Below are 13685 nucleotides of genomic sequence, written 5' to 3'. Positions count from 1 at the left end.
CTTGAAGGCCAACAGGTGTGTTCGGCAGATAATCTTTGGTTTTTTTTTATAAAACAAGAAGTGGAGCGATCCTCGGCGCAAATCTTATCATAAGCAAATAATGCAAAAAGTTGGATGGGCCTTGCACTGCTTAATGGCAAAGGGACATCATGAGAGTGGTGAATTAGGATTGCAGGTTGAAAAATGGCCAGAAATCACGGAAAGAAATTCGGTGCAAGAGCCATAGAGAGAGGAATCAAACTCGAAGCTCCCGACGGAGGATGGGGCTGGAGCATTGTTCTCGCCTTTGGGGTCAATCACGTGAGACAAAATTGATTTAATTAAACTTTTGGCTTTAATTTAATTTTCAGATCTTTGTGATCGGAGTCATACAAAATTTTGCACTTATTTTCTCTGAGAAATTCAAAGGCTACGGAATTACGACTACAGACCTTTCTTTAATTTTGAACATCAATTCGGCAGTGTGCAATGGTCTAGGTACGATGGAATAAAAATAAAATATAATTCATAAAAAAAATTGTCAGGGCTCTTGAATGGGCCCATGCTGAGGAAATTTTCATGCCGGCAAGTTGGGGTTTACGGCGCACTTTTGCTTTTCTGCGGAACTTATCTCACCTCATTGGCAACCACCATGCCCTACTTCATCATCTCATTTGGAGTCGTTTTTGGTATGAAAAAAAAATTAGAATTTTTAAATGAAAATTTAAAAAAAAAAACTCAGGTTTGGGCTTTGCGCTGATCAGCCCGGCAAACTCTTTCTCGATCAACTCGTACTTCAACAAAAAGCGAGCGCGCGCCATGGGCCTGGCCGTGACCATCAGCGGTGTGGGCACCGTCGTCATGCCCCTCACGGTCAGCTTCTTGCTTCAGCACTACACCCCAGGGGACACGATGCTGATCGTGGCGGCCTTGATGCTGCATTGCGTGCCCGCGTCTCTCCTGCTGCAGCCCGTTTTGTGGCACAAAATTCCTGCTCCGGAGCAAACCGACGCGCAGAAAGAAACGAAGGACGTCGCGCAGCCCCTCGTGGTCAAACGAAAGCGGACGACGACCCTGACCTCCGTCGATGTCGGCAATTCTATTTTCAGTGTGGCGGATGGAGACCATGACGATCACTCGCCGAAGCTTTCTAATAGGAAAAAATATGGAAGGAGCGTATCTCAACAAAGGTTCCATTTTTTTTTTAATATAAAAACATTTTATTTAATTTTTAAAATAATTAAGACAAACTTCTCAAAATGACTGCGAATCAGGGGAGGATTCGATTGTGACCGGAAGTTTGAAAGACTTTGATGACGAACAGAGTTTAGCAGATGTAAAAGAAGAGGATGAAAATGCTCCCAAAATGGTTGAAATTTTTTTATTTATAATATTTATTTTTTATACTTTATTATCCAAAGGTGGAACATAAGAAAACGTTTTTTGCAAAAGTGGTTGCATTTTTCGACCTGGATTTGCTCTCCAACCCTGCCTATGTCATCACTTCGGCTGGAATCGCCCTTGCGTTTTGCGCTGAAATCAACTTTTTTCTTTTGACGCCGGTTATTTTTAAAGAGGTGCACGGCTTTGATACGTATCAAATTGCAAAGTACCAATCGTCTCTAGCCGCAGTTGATTTAGTTTTTAGGTAAAAAATTATAAAAAAAAAATTATTTTATAATAATAATTTTCTGAAATTTTACAGATTGCTGGCGCCGTATATTGGCGAGTTTCTCAAATTTTCCAACAGGAATATGTACCTCATCAGCATCATACAACTCTCATTATTCCGCGCTTGTAATTTTTCACAAAATATTTTCAATTTGAAATAATTCGATATTTTCAGTAATTATGATTTTCTTGGATTACGAATATGTGATCGCAATCGGAATCTTCCTGGGCATGGCGAAAGGAGTGCGAACGGTTTTCATGCCTCTGATTTTGCCCGCGCTCGTTCCACTTCACAAACTGCCTTCCGCGATCGGACTGTTGATGGTGATGAAGTCAATCGCATTTATGACCCTCGGCCCAGTTTATGGTAATTCCAAATTCCAGTAATTGAAATTTTAAACAAATTCCTGCTCTTTTTTAGGCAGAATAAGAGACGTGACGGGTTCTTTCATTTACGTGGTGATCGCGATTAATTTCTTTACCATGCTGACAGCCCTGATTTGGCTCGTCAAAGACTACTGCTGTCGAAAGAAGTCGGAAAATAAAGACTGAACTTGTGTAAGGAGAAATTTTTGAGAATTTTTGGGCATGTGTTTCATTATTTATTTTTATATTACATGCTTGTTATTAGTTTACACTTGCTTGATAGCGAAAATAAAGGTAAAATATAATATATTATAATATGCATCACAAAAAATATAAAAAGTATAATAATGCGTTTGATAGTCTGAGAGAAAAGCGTTGCACCAAAATAAACACTGGCACAGAAAACGACGTTCAAACTTGTCAGTTGCTATAGAAAAAATATAAAAAGAGATTTCTTATCATGAAAAAGCCTCTCTGCTTCCATTTATCCAGGCAGGAGAATAATATAATAATTGACGATTTGCGCCACAGTAACTATGAAAATTGGACGCCTTTTCTTGTCCAAAATCTTTCTCTCCACAAAATTTTTTTTTCTTGCACTATAGTTATATATGCAATTGAGGGACACGAACAAACAGCAAGCAAAAAGTTATTTTCTAAATGCTATTTTGAGGAATGTTTCACTCACTGAATGCTTTTTTTAACTCAAGAAGGAGCTTCGGAGAAAAGAATTGAGACCAAACTAGAATAATTTGAACACTTTTGATGTTTTCTAATAGAAAAAAACCTAATTGAAATTTCAAGCTCCAAACTAGAGTTCAGATTGGCGGTTCTGTTTATCGAAATAGAAGAAAGTCTATCTTCCGATACCTGGTTTCCTGCGCCTGAAAACCTCAGCGTTGACGTAGGGATCACTGTGCGGGGGCGGGTTGTTGTTTCGGCACTCCAGGGCACCCCTGCAGTCTTTGAGCTGCGCCAGCCTTGCCTGCAGGCTGGTCAATTCTCTCGGCTGTAGCTCGTGCGCTCGGTTGAACAGCTCAAAAGGGTCGATGCGCAGGTTGTAGTAGGTGACGTGGCCCGTGGTGAATTCGCAGTACAAGAAGTTGTGCGTCGCGTTGATGGTGCGCAGACACGAGTACGTGTTGTTGATGGCGTTCATGCAAACGCAAAACGGACCCTCCGTCCACAACGGCTCCGTCTTCCAGTGGTCGTTGTCGTGGCTGAAGCAGTTCATCTTTTCGTGCACACACTCAATCTCCAGTCGAGATTTGCGCCGCATCTTCCGCTCTTTCTTTTTCAACCTCATCTCTTTCATCCTGCGGCGCGCCTCTGCAATGCGACTGAAAAAATAATCAAAATTATTTCTTTGGCTTGGTGAATTCTTTTACATTAAAAGAAATAATGATAAATTAAATAGGAAAAATTACTTAAATCAAACTTTAAGTAAAATAATTAATTATTTTGAAATCTGATATAAATGTTTATGATTTTGTTAGAAAAAATCTTCACTCACTCTGGCTGGCAGATGCACACATTTCCGTTTCGGTCTCTGTGTGCAGAGACGCCGTGTGTTGCTTCAACTGGAGCTGCAGTGGAGTTGACAGGAGATTTTGCTGTCGTAGTAGAAAAGACGGGCTCTTTGGTCTGGAATATGCCCGGAGTGGTTGGAGCTTTGGTTGTTGAGTAGCCAACTGTATAGATTTGTACAATAAATTTTAATTCATAATTTAAAATAAAGACTATTTACTTGTACTTGTGGCTAAATCGTCTTCAGTAAACAAATCCTCCTCTTCTTCGTCATCACCGTCCTCTTCTTCAGGGTCTTCATTTTCGTCGTCATTGTCGTCATCATCTTCGTCTTCCTCCGACTCTCCGTCTTCCTCAGCCTCCTCCACAGGAGCATTGTAAGGTTTCTTTTCACGAAGGTGCTTTCTAATTTCCTATTACCAAATTCAAAATAAATAAATATCAGATGAAATGTTTGTTTTTCAACTCACTTTTAAAGTTTCCAATTGTTCCTTCAGTTTCATGATTTGGGCATCGACGTCTTGCTTGGAGCGTCGCCACTGCTTGCTGTTTTGGTAAACGGCTCGGCTGCAGTTGACAGTTCCGCTGACTAAGACCCTGCACCTGGCCGCAGCAGTTCGAGTAGCATTTGGCTGCAGCAAAAAAATTAAAAATTAAATTACTCTAATTTTAAAATTTTTACCTGGACAGTGACAACCTCTGCTGCAGTGAAAGCAGATGTCGAGTTGCTCTCCTGAATGAGCTCCTGCATTTGCTTTGTGACTCCGCCAACGAATGAATCCAAGAGTCCCATCAAATTTCTCTTTCCCCGCCTTCGTCTGTGCTGGACGGATCTCTGCACTCTAAGGAACGGTGTTTTTAAAAATCTACAATTTCAAATATACGAATGAAAGTTTGGTTTAGGTGCAAGTTGGTCTAAGAGGAGAGTTACCTGGTCCTCATGATTTTGTGATGATGCGACGCAGGAAGGTGGGTGCGTAAAAAGTTCCTCTGCACCTTTTGTTCAGGAAGGTTCAGTGACAACATCAGGGACTGGCTGGGAATCAAGCTCTGCGGAAAGCAGGTGCACTTTCGGCGATTTACCTTTCTCATAGCACTGCGGCCCAAATTGGAAGGTTTGCACTTGTGTTTTCTCCATCTAGAGACAAAACGTTCTATAAATTGTACAAATTTATAAAAAAAAAAATAGCTTCACCTTCCATGCTCTTTCACGCAGTACCACTTCTGCCTTGGTTGGCAAGGTGCCTGGAATACTGGTGATTTACATTCCTTATTTAATCTATCTGTCTTACTCAAAGTGTTTGGCACTTGTTTCCCAAATTTTTCTCTACGGCCACTGCTCTCGATGAGGAATGTATCCGGCCAGGATCTGTATCTAGAATGAGATTTTATAAGAAAAATAACAGTTTACCATTTTAATTTAACAAACCTCAAATGCTTATTTCTTCTGGCCTTGTTGGAACTTTTGTGCAATAGCGGAATAATGGACCTTCCATCCATATGACCTGGAGGGTCTTCTCCTGAGAGATCAATGAAAGTTGGGGCCAGATCGACATTGAGTACAACATCATCAACTCTATAAATGAATTCGGGGATGATTATAATTTCGATTAGTAAAATTTCCACACTCACATTGTGCCTGGGTCGATGCCTGGGCCCCTGACCAGAAGAGGAACTTTGACGTCAAACTCGAATGGGAAGCTTTTGCCTTTGACAAGCCCGAATTGGCCCAAGTGGTAGCCGTGATCTGACGTGTAAAAAATATACGTGTTCTCCAATTCACCCAAGTCAAGCAGCGTCTCATAAACCTGTCTTGCAGAATTATAAAGTCGAATGAGACGCTGCAAATAACCTGTTGGCTGTTACCCTTTTGACGGCGGCATCGACGGATTGCAGCGTTTGCAGGCGCTTAGTCATCAAAAGATCGGTGAATTGCTTGTGAATGGGCTGCATTTTGTTTGTCACTCGCAAAATCCACTGCTTGTCAGGATTCGGCGCGTAGTTGTAAGATGGCGTGCTGAAATTAATGGCATTAAATTTATTTTAACAAAAATCAACTGTCAGCGTACTGATGAGCGGTGACATTAAAAAACATATCGCTGTATTGAGGCGCCGAGTCCTCAGGGCCGTGAGGAGCAGGAAAGCTCATAACCAGCATGACAGGTTTTTTGCTGAACGTCTGCTTGGACTGCTTGAGAAAGGCGATCGAATCATTCGCTATCAAGTCGGTGTAATAATCCTACAAAAATTAGTTACAGAAAACGATTTGTTATTTCTTCAAGAGATCTCACCTTTGCGTAATCGTTGCCGTGTTTGATTCGTTGGCCATTTACATTAATCGAGTAGTTGTAGTAGCGCGAATTCATTATCAGAGCGGCCCACTCTCGCCAGCCGGGCGGAATGTGGTGGCCGTTGTACTTGTTGAGATATTTTCCAACATAACCTGAAATATAAAGAAAGGCCCAGTTCATATTTATAAAAAAAAAAACATTAATTGGCTTTAAAACCTAAAATTTAATTATTAAATTACAACACCAAAAAATTTTAAATAACATTCTATATATTGTAGGTCTTGAGATTGAAGGAAACCATAAAAAGGCATACAAATAATTTTTTTTAGTTATTATGGTTGCAAATAATAGTAATAACTTATGGTTTTGAATTTAAATTCGGGTTTTTTTCTTTGATGGGGTTTTTTAGTATTTAAAAAAAAATAATAAATATATATAAAATGTAAATAAAAAAAATTAGATAATATGTTAAGAATTTAATAAGACACGTAGATAAAATCAATAAATTTTTGATCATTTTTGCACAACTTCAAATAAAATTGTGCATATTAAATTAATTTGCAGTGATTCTAAAACTTTATTCTAAATTTCTATTTTTTTCTGGAGCCAATTTCGATTTTTTTCTTCTTAAATTTGATTAAATTAATAAATTTTAACCTGTTCGATAACCGGAATTGGAAAGGTAGGTGGCGAATGAGCGGGTCTCGTGTGTGGCTTGCCAGGTGTGTCCGGAACAGTTGTCGTTGTTTGTGAACACCTGCATTGAAAGAAAACTTAGTTCTCGACATCTTTCGATCAACTTGTCTCAACTCGCCTGATGATTGTGAACGAGCATCCCCGTCAAAAGTGACGACCGAGATGGGCAGCACATGGGAGTGGTCACATAGGCGTGCCTGAATTCTGCACCTTCGGCCTTTAGCAGACGGCTCGTGAACGGCATGAACTGGAGTGAACCTGCATTTAATTAATATAAATTTTAAATAATATTATTTTAATCATAATTTTTTTATTTTAATACCTAATTCCACGTCCTGGTCATCGGTCAGGATGAGGACTATGTTGGGTTTGCGACTTGAGGTTTGGGAAGATCCGGACACAGACAGGGGGTCATTCAACGAGTTCTGCTTTCTGTGTTTGTTTCCTCGCCTCTCTGGTGTTTCTGGCAAACGTGGCACGGGGACATTAGTGGTAGGAGATTTCGAAGTGACTGAAATTCAACAGGAATTAAATTAATAAAGTTATTTAATTTCTTTCAATTATTTATTTTAAATATTATAAGGGAATTTCCAATAAAAATGACTGCTTAATTAATTAGCAATAAATAAATAAAAAAAACTTTGAAACTAAGAAGTAAATCCACATCGAACTGACTGAATTTCAACAAGAATTAAATTAATAAATTTTTTTTCATTTTTTTTTAATCATTTAGTTTAAATATTATAAAGAAATTTACAATGAAAATGCCTGCTTATTTAATTAGGAATAAATAAATAAAATGAATTAAAAATTTTCCTTGAAATTAAGAAGTAAATTATTCCATCCACAAGTTTAATACAATTTCTATAGTTTAATTTTATATTTTTAAAAAATTTGTCTTAATTTTTTAATTAAAATGGATATTACTAGTCCTGTTAGTGGAGAGTTGCTGCTGCTCTTGCGATGGGTATCTTTGGAGGAAAATTTTGGTTGTGTCTTCAGTAGTGGCATTGGTGGCGTGTTGTCGGGTGAGGATTTCTGCGCGCAAAAACAATTGAGGAAATTAGTGGTGACAACTTAAGCAGCGCGCAGTGGTGCAAATTGCGAGTGGGAGGCAAATTAAAGCATACATATCTAACAACATACAAATTTATCTCTTGAGGCGAATGACACGCTTCAAGGAATCACAGACACTTTATGGAATTACGACAGCTCGCAAGGGCGTTGCCTGATTCATTTGAATAATTGAATAAATCATTTCGGCTCGCACGCTCCTCCGATCTTCGTTCGCGAGCCGCAGATAATAAGTGAATGAATCGCCAAGTGGCGGGAATTAAAGATTTAAACACGGCGTAATATTTTTTTTTTTTACCTCCAACGGTCAAGCACAGCAAGCCGAGGATCACGGCCCACATTATTAAAGGTTCGCCATACCTGAGACAGGACGAGGATGTCTAGTGAAACGTGATCATGGCCTTCATCAGCAATCGCCTGAAAAAAATTGCGCAAATTTGTCAATCTGACCTTCCACGAAAAAATAAATCAGTCTGCGTGATCAATTTCAAAGCTGTCAGATCTTGCAGAGAAAATTAATAAGTGGAGCTTTTGATAAAGTTCAGAACTTGACATTTAATAATAAATGGGGCAAAAAATAGAATTAATTAATCTGATCTCCATAAAAATAACATGCATGACTCACAAATTAATTATTATTGCGAAAGATCTAGTTCGGCTAATTAAATTTTATTACTTAATTTATTTATTATTTTTTAATTTTAATCATTTACTTTATTGAATCTTTAAATATAATTAATTCAATAATTTATTTCTTCTTTTCTGGGTTGGACAATTTATTGAATTAATAATTGATATATTTTAGATATAAATTAATAAAAAATAATTTATTTTAAAAAACTTTTTTTAATTTTATTGTTAATAATTTAATATATTCCATTAATGGCACCGGTACATCAGTCAATATTACTTTCAAATGAGAATCAATGAGGATTATTTCAATATTAATAAATAAATTTTTGTGAACTTAACAATTTACGAGAATTAAATAAGCAGGCAATAACGGGCAATAACTTTTAAATTCTCAATTACTCTAAAATCCGTTTAAATTTAATTTATACTATTTACTTCTAACCAGAAAGAAGTAAAAATAATAATAAGTAATAATTCGTTACTATTATAGAGCTGAAAATTCCAGAATCTCGCGATAATAATTAAAAATAAATTAAATTTACGCTTTGAATTACCAACATACATTATTCCATCAAAGTGTTTTGATTGGTATGAATAGGAAAAGTTCAATAAAATATTCGTATGCAAACAAAGAAAGGGTTGAAAAAAAAGTTGTGAGAGACGATCCGAGAAGGGGTATTGAGTAAACACACCTGTCCGATTCTCCAGCCTGCGAAGAATTTCTCCTTTCAGACTGTCAATGGTCGAACCAGGCGTCGAACAGGTCGATTGCGAACCGCAGCTGCGTCGGCCGAAAGGTCTAGGACAGGCCGAATCCGCTGCTGGCCTTTTTGCAGCCCAAGTGTGCGTATTTTGTTTACGTCTCTCGATCTCTCGCCTGGTGCGACGAGTCAAAGTCGAAGAAGTGCGACTGACTGACACGACTGGCGAATGGGCGAGCGAGGAGGGGTCGCAGGAGGATGCTGTGTGCAACACCGGAAACACACCAATCGCGCAGCGGGACACGCCGATGCCCAATCAAGCGAGGATCTGGGCAAGGCACTTGGGCTTGGCGGGAGAAAAAAGGACTTTCACATTATTCCTGCCAAATAAAATTTGAAAATTCCGGAAAATCCTCAAATCAAGAGTGCAGATGAAATAAGGCAAATATTTAAACCAAATAAAAATATTATTATATTTTTTTTTATGATTTTTTGAAAATATTATTGAAGCTATAATTCAAATATTTGTCAGTGAATTTGAGGAAAACACTAAATTTGATTTTTGTTAAAATTAAAGAATTTTAATTTAGAATAATATAAATTCCGAACTTTAAAAAAAAATTTAATAAAAAAGTAAAAATTGGAAAAATTATGCCAGCGATGTTTTACATTGCAGGTGTTTAAATTTTAATATATCTTAAATTTTACTCAAAAAAACAAAATTGAAAAAAAAATGCTCAGTTTTTTTGAGGTTCTTTAACAATTTTTTTTTTTATCAAGATAAAATTGAGGTTTTCCTGGTCAAAAATTGTACCTCAGCTTTTAGACGCTAATTACTAATATTAAAGTGATTTATGACTCTAAAATCCAATAAAAAAAATTGAATTATCTCAATTTCTACTGAGGAAAATATCACGCGTCATACTTGAATTGGAAACTGTTTTTTTTTAAGCCCTCAATGAGTCATGAAGCTCATATATAAAGAATATAACTTTGTACATAACACCGCAGGCAAGATCAAAGAAAATTAATCCACCTCTCAAATAGCAGCTTTTCCTTATTGATTCTGACAAAAGCCAAGAGCAGCTCTTCTTGTTATTGCACCGTGGCAACTAAAACCTTAAAGTTTTGTGCTGACCGGCGATTTTTTTCAGTTCCCAGAAGTCGGCGTGAGTATTTAATTAAAAGCTGGCAGCGCAAACTTTATAAGGAAAGAGTGGGAAAGAGGAATGTATACACAGATTACACATTTCTTTTATTGGGTTCCTTGAAGGAGGATGGACATCTTGTTACCTTAACTGAAAACGTAACCAACACATTCCCGAGTTTCCGTAATATTATTTTACAAAGAAAAACAACCGAGGCAATTATTATTACGTGACTGCGATGCAGGGCGTCCCACTTGCAATATTAGTTATTTAGCAATAACTATAGGAGTAATTTTAGACGGAAAACAAATAATTTTAAAACGGAAGTCTGGAATGTGTTGCCTTTTCATATTTTTTCTTTTCATAAATTAAGGACAGAAAAGGATCACAGAAGCAAACTCTGAATAATAAAAAAAATCATATAGCTCAACAAAACAAAAAGTAGTTGGTTTGTTTTTGTATACCGAGTGTTATTATTTATATCGTCTGCCAATCAATCAATCAATCGACTGTCTGTCAGTTGTAGCACTAAACTCTCAGTCACTACACTGGGATGGGGCAAAAGGCACTGGGTATGAATGGAGTGCCTCTCAAAGTTCAATGCCAGCTAAACTAATCCATGGTGGGGGCCACATTCTCGATGTGGCTGGGGCCGCGGGCTAGTCGTACTCTGTGATGGGTATGCAGTCCTCGTGCAAAACCTCCTCAAAGTTTCCGTATTCCAGGAATCGGACGACCACCGTTTTGGCACTCACACCCGTCACCTCAGCACGATAATGCTGAAACGCAAAAATTTTATTACAAATCATCCAGGAATGATAAAATAATCGATAAAATAAATTTGAATTTCTTTAGGAAATCCAGCTCGAATTTAAAGTTTTGTCATTGGAATAATTTAAATTGGCAATTTATTATTATAGATTTTGATATGGCCTACCCTGTTGTCCTCCCAGTACTTGGCCATGCACTTGTCCCCTTCGTGCCACTCCCAGCGAGGTTCGCACAGTGCCGAAGCAGAAGGAACGTCGTTCTGAGGTGTTTGGAAGTTTCTGCTGTAGCCCATTGAGAATGGCACGTGGTTGGTGTCTCCAAACACGTCCGACGTTCTGCTCTCGGCGCCAAAGTCCGAGAACTGCCTGGACGACTTCTGGTGAAAGGGCGACTGAAAGGACTTTGCCTCTGCTTCGGGCCGTCTCTTGCCCTTCGGTTCCGGCGGCATTTTCCACTGGCCGACGTCGTCGTTATTGCTTCGGAACAAATCCTTGCTCAGACTTTCGTTGGCCAGGCCGCTGAAACTGCCCCACTGGCTGTTGAAGTCGTTGTTGCCCGAGGACCAAGTCGAGTAGGACGAGTTCAGTCCAGAGTCCAACTGCTTGCCAGCATTGAAGTTTTGCTGCCGCTGCTGTAACCTCTGCGCCTGCTGCTGAAACCTCGGAGGCTTCTGACCAGCCCGGTCGTTTTGGCGAGACCAGTTGTTGTCTTGGTAACGACCACCGCGACCTCCCCCTGAAAAGCCACCCCCACTGTTCCCGTGGTTTTGTTCCCGGTGAAAGTCCTTCCGGTCCCTTCTCTCCGAGAAAAAATTTGAGTTCTTCTTTTCGGGCTCTTTTTCTGAGAATTTAAATTTGTTATAAAACGGAAGATTATATTTATTGTTTCAATTTCTCACGGATAGGTAATTTGTCTTCTAAGAAATCGAATAATGACACTTTCCCCGATGGCTTAGCTGCAACACCGTCTTCGTCCTTCTCCCGATCTCCCTTTTTCCTCCCCCTTGACTCTGCCTTGCCACCTCTTTGACTGCTGAAGGTCGGAGTTATTGAAGTTGTCGCTGACTCGTCTCCTTTCTGTTATTGAACATAAAATTATCTGTTTAAAAAATATATATAATATTACCTGAAGGATTTTCAAAGCACGGTCAATGTTGTTTCTGCCCTGCTTCAAAGCATATTCTGCCTGACTCACAGAAAATCCGACATTTACAATTTGCTGCACATTGTGATCCAGCATCTAAAATACAGAAGATATTGTAAATTTGAGTTCATTGAGCTTTTCCGCAATATCACTTGTTTTGTTCCACCACCGAAAACCTTCTTGCTTCCGGCTCTGGCAGCTTCCGCAATGGCATCCTTTCTTTGCGCTTCAAACTCAGGATTTTCTTTAATATCCTTCTCACCAGTATCCAATGACTGAAAATTTTTAATTCAAAACAAACTATTGGAAAATCCTCACAGGTAATATACCTTAAAGTTGCGGTCCGTTGCTTGAGGCTTTAAAATTTTCTGGCCAAAAGGAATCCACGGAGGTGGACCACCTTCTTCTCCCACTCTCCCTCTGCTGTGCTTAGCCAGAGTCTGCAAATTTTGAATTTAAATAAAAAATTAACCAAACATATCACTTTTATACCCTATTGAGCTCCCACTTTTCCACCAGAGGGGCCACTCTGCCACCAAGGAACTCCAACAAGGAAGGTTTCAGTTGGACAAAACCATGGGAGACTGGAATGCTGCCTGGTTTGAATCTGAGCTTTGTTCCAGGCGGAGTATTGAGACTGTAAGTATTAAAAAGATGTAATTCTAATAAAACCTTTGATGAAATACTGAAAATACCTTAATGAAGGTAGATGCTCAACTTCAATGGCTTGGCATGTTGAGGTGCCGTCTGTGAGGAGCAATTTCAGCATTCGAGGAGCAGCACCAGATTCCTCGTTTACTTTTGGTGCCGAAATATTTCTGATTTTCTGTATTTGCACAACCCGATGGCCCTCAAACTGGCGAAATTAAGAATAAAATTAATGACAATTGTTTGCTAAACGAAACTTACAGCTTCAACTTTTGAACGGACAACTTCTTCAATGAAATTAGACTCTGAAATTTCCTTGAGATCCACCTGTAGTGATAGTAAGAAAATTTTGTTTTAATTCAAAAATAATCACTTAACATTTAATTAAAAGTAAGACTTTGAACAATTTTAACTCACATCAAGTGCTCGACGAATAATGGCTTTTATGTCGGACAAATTTCCATTGTCCGTGACGAGTTCCAGTCCTTCCGGTGTGAGGAACCTGAAAATTTCAAAGGAATGATCAGCGATGCAGACGAGCGAGTTTTTCTCCCGAGAAAGTGCAGCGTGTAAACCGGCAGAACAAACAAAACAAAGCAGCATGCTGACTGGTTACGATCGAATTTCATCAACTTCATGGTGGGATTTTTAGTTCGAATTAAGATCAGGGTCAAAGAAAACAACACTTTCCAGAGAATTGAACTGCATTCCAAAATAAATTTATCAAGGGCCGCAAATTATACAATTTTTATTACCATCCCTCCTGTCTCAACTTTTCGGCGACCGCCATGTTTACCAAAATTTAATAATATTTCCGGTTATTTTACGAAAACTACCGGAATAAAAACCGGTTTGAATATTTTTCGCAAAAATACCGGTTATTACTGACTTACGTTACAAGTTGACAACTTTAAAAAAAACTTTAAATTCATTTTTAGGTGAAATTTCAAATTAAATTTTGCATTTTTCATTAAAAATCATAACATTTCTAAATTTCAGTGTACATTTTATCGAAAGCCCGTATAATTTGAGTGTAA

General features: G+C 38.4%; 3 protein-coding genes across 6 annotated transcripts; 1 reads left to right on the top strand and 2 right to left on the bottom strand.

The window, feature by feature from the left end:
* The first annotated feature begins 32 nt into the window (after positions 1-32).
* Positions 33-2588, top strand: LOC132199117 (monocarboxylate transporter 5-like). The gene is made up of 9 exons (XM_059623612.1): positions 33-300; positions 351-477; positions 525-668; positions 722-1169; positions 1225-1348; positions 1401-1627; positions 1685-1776; positions 1826-2017; positions 2072-2588. Exons 1-9 carry the CDS (start codon positions 184-186, stop codon positions 2200-2202), a joined length of 1602 nt encoding a protein of 533 aa, XP_059479595.1. The 5' UTR covers positions 33-183; the 3' UTR covers positions 2203-2588.
* Positions 2205-10044, bottom strand: LOC132199115 (extracellular sulfatase SULF-1 homolog). Of its 4 annotated transcripts, XM_059623607.1 has the most exons (19): positions 9975-10044; positions 8930-9284; positions 7903-8021; positions 7458-7568; positions 6853-7041; positions 6649-6788; positions 6492-6591; positions 5835-5986; positions 5613-5782; positions 5410-5560; positions 5176-5351; positions 4973-5119; positions 4739-4918; positions 4475-4681; positions 4226-4409; positions 4014-4175; positions 3764-3956; positions 3530-3707; positions 2205-3356 (listed from the first exon to the last, which is right to left on the bottom strand). In XM_059623607.1, exons 3-19 carry the CDS (start codon positions 7943-7945, stop codon positions 2873-2875), a joined length of 2967 nt encoding a protein of 988 aa, XP_059479590.1. In that variant the 5' UTR covers positions 7946-8021; positions 8930-9284; positions 9975-10044; the 3' UTR covers positions 2205-2872. The 4 variants fall into 4 exon arrangements, with proteins under 4 accessions (XP_059479590.1, XP_059479593.1, XP_059479589.1 ...); XM_059623610.1 differs by lacking the exon at positions 9975-10044 and having other exon boundaries at positions 4226-4385; positions 8930-9314; XM_059623606.1 differs by lacking the exon at positions 9975-10044 and having other exon boundaries at positions 8930-9313.
* Positions 10045-10172: 128 nt separating this feature from the next.
* LOC132199116 (tudor domain-containing protein 3) lies at positions 10173-13467 on the bottom strand. Its single transcript, XM_059623611.1, has 11 exons — positions 13404-13467; positions 13066-13150; positions 12910-12975; positions 12696-12856; positions 12493-12637; positions 12330-12440; positions 12153-12275; positions 11983-12096; positions 11756-11933; positions 11024-11697; positions 10173-10865 (listed from the first exon to the last, which is right to left on the bottom strand). The coding sequence occupies exons 1-11, from the start codon at positions 13436-13438 to the stop codon at positions 10746-10748; spliced, it is 1812 nt and encodes a 603-aa protein (XP_059479594.1). The 5' UTR covers positions 13439-13467; the 3' UTR covers positions 10173-10745.
* Positions 13468-13685: the final 218 nt, after the last annotated feature.

This window comes from Neocloeon triangulifer, unplaced genomic scaffold, assembly GCF_031216515.1.
Source record: "Neocloeon triangulifer isolate White Clay Creek 2 clone unplaced genomic scaffold, ASM3121651v1 ptg000013l, whole genome shotgun sequence".
Classification (NCBI taxonomy): Eukaryota; Metazoa; Arthropoda; class Insecta; order Ephemeroptera; family Baetidae; genus Neocloeon; species Neocloeon triangulifer.
Note: the sequence above shows the minus strand (reverse complement) of the source record. Positions and strands in the feature narration are given on the sequence as shown.

Bases quoted from the DNA above. Each gene is read 5' to 3' on its own strand.
- LOC132199117 (XM_059623612.1), top strand. From the start codon at position 184: ATGGCCAGAAATCACGGAAAGAAATTCGGTGCAAGAGCCATAGAGAGA. The intron at 301-350 runs GTGAGACAAAAT...TTTAATTTTCAG, and splicing joins TCGCCTTTGGGGTCAATCAC to ATCTTTGTGATCGGAGTCAT. The intron at 2,018-2,071 runs GTAATTCCAAAT...GCTCTTTTTTAG, and splicing joins GACCCTCGGCCCAGTTTATG to GCAGAATAAGAGACGTGACG.
- LOC132199115 (XM_059623607.1), bottom strand. From the start codon at position 7,945: ATGTGGGCCGTGATCCTCGGCTTGCTGTGCTTGACCGTTGGAG. The intron at 7,042-7,457 runs GTAATATCCATT...GTTGAATTTCAG, and splicing joins ACTCTCCACTAACAGGACTA to TCACTTCGAAATCTCCTACC. The intron at 4,682-4,738 runs GTGAAGCTATTT...TTTTGTCTCTAG, and splicing joins TGCGTGAAAGAGCATGGAAG to ATGGAGAAAACACAAGTGCA.
- LOC132199116 (XM_059623611.1), bottom strand. From the start codon at position 13,438: ATGGCGGTCGCCGAAAAGTTGAGACAGGAGGGATG. The intron at 12,638-12,695 runs GTATTTTCAGTA...TAATACTTACAG, and splicing joins GAGCATCTACCTTCATTAAG to TCTCAATACTCCGCCTGGAA. The intron at 11,934-11,982 runs GTAATATTATAT...GTTCAATAACAG, and splicing joins GTGCTTTGAAAATCCTTCAG to AAAGGAGACGAGTCAGCGAC.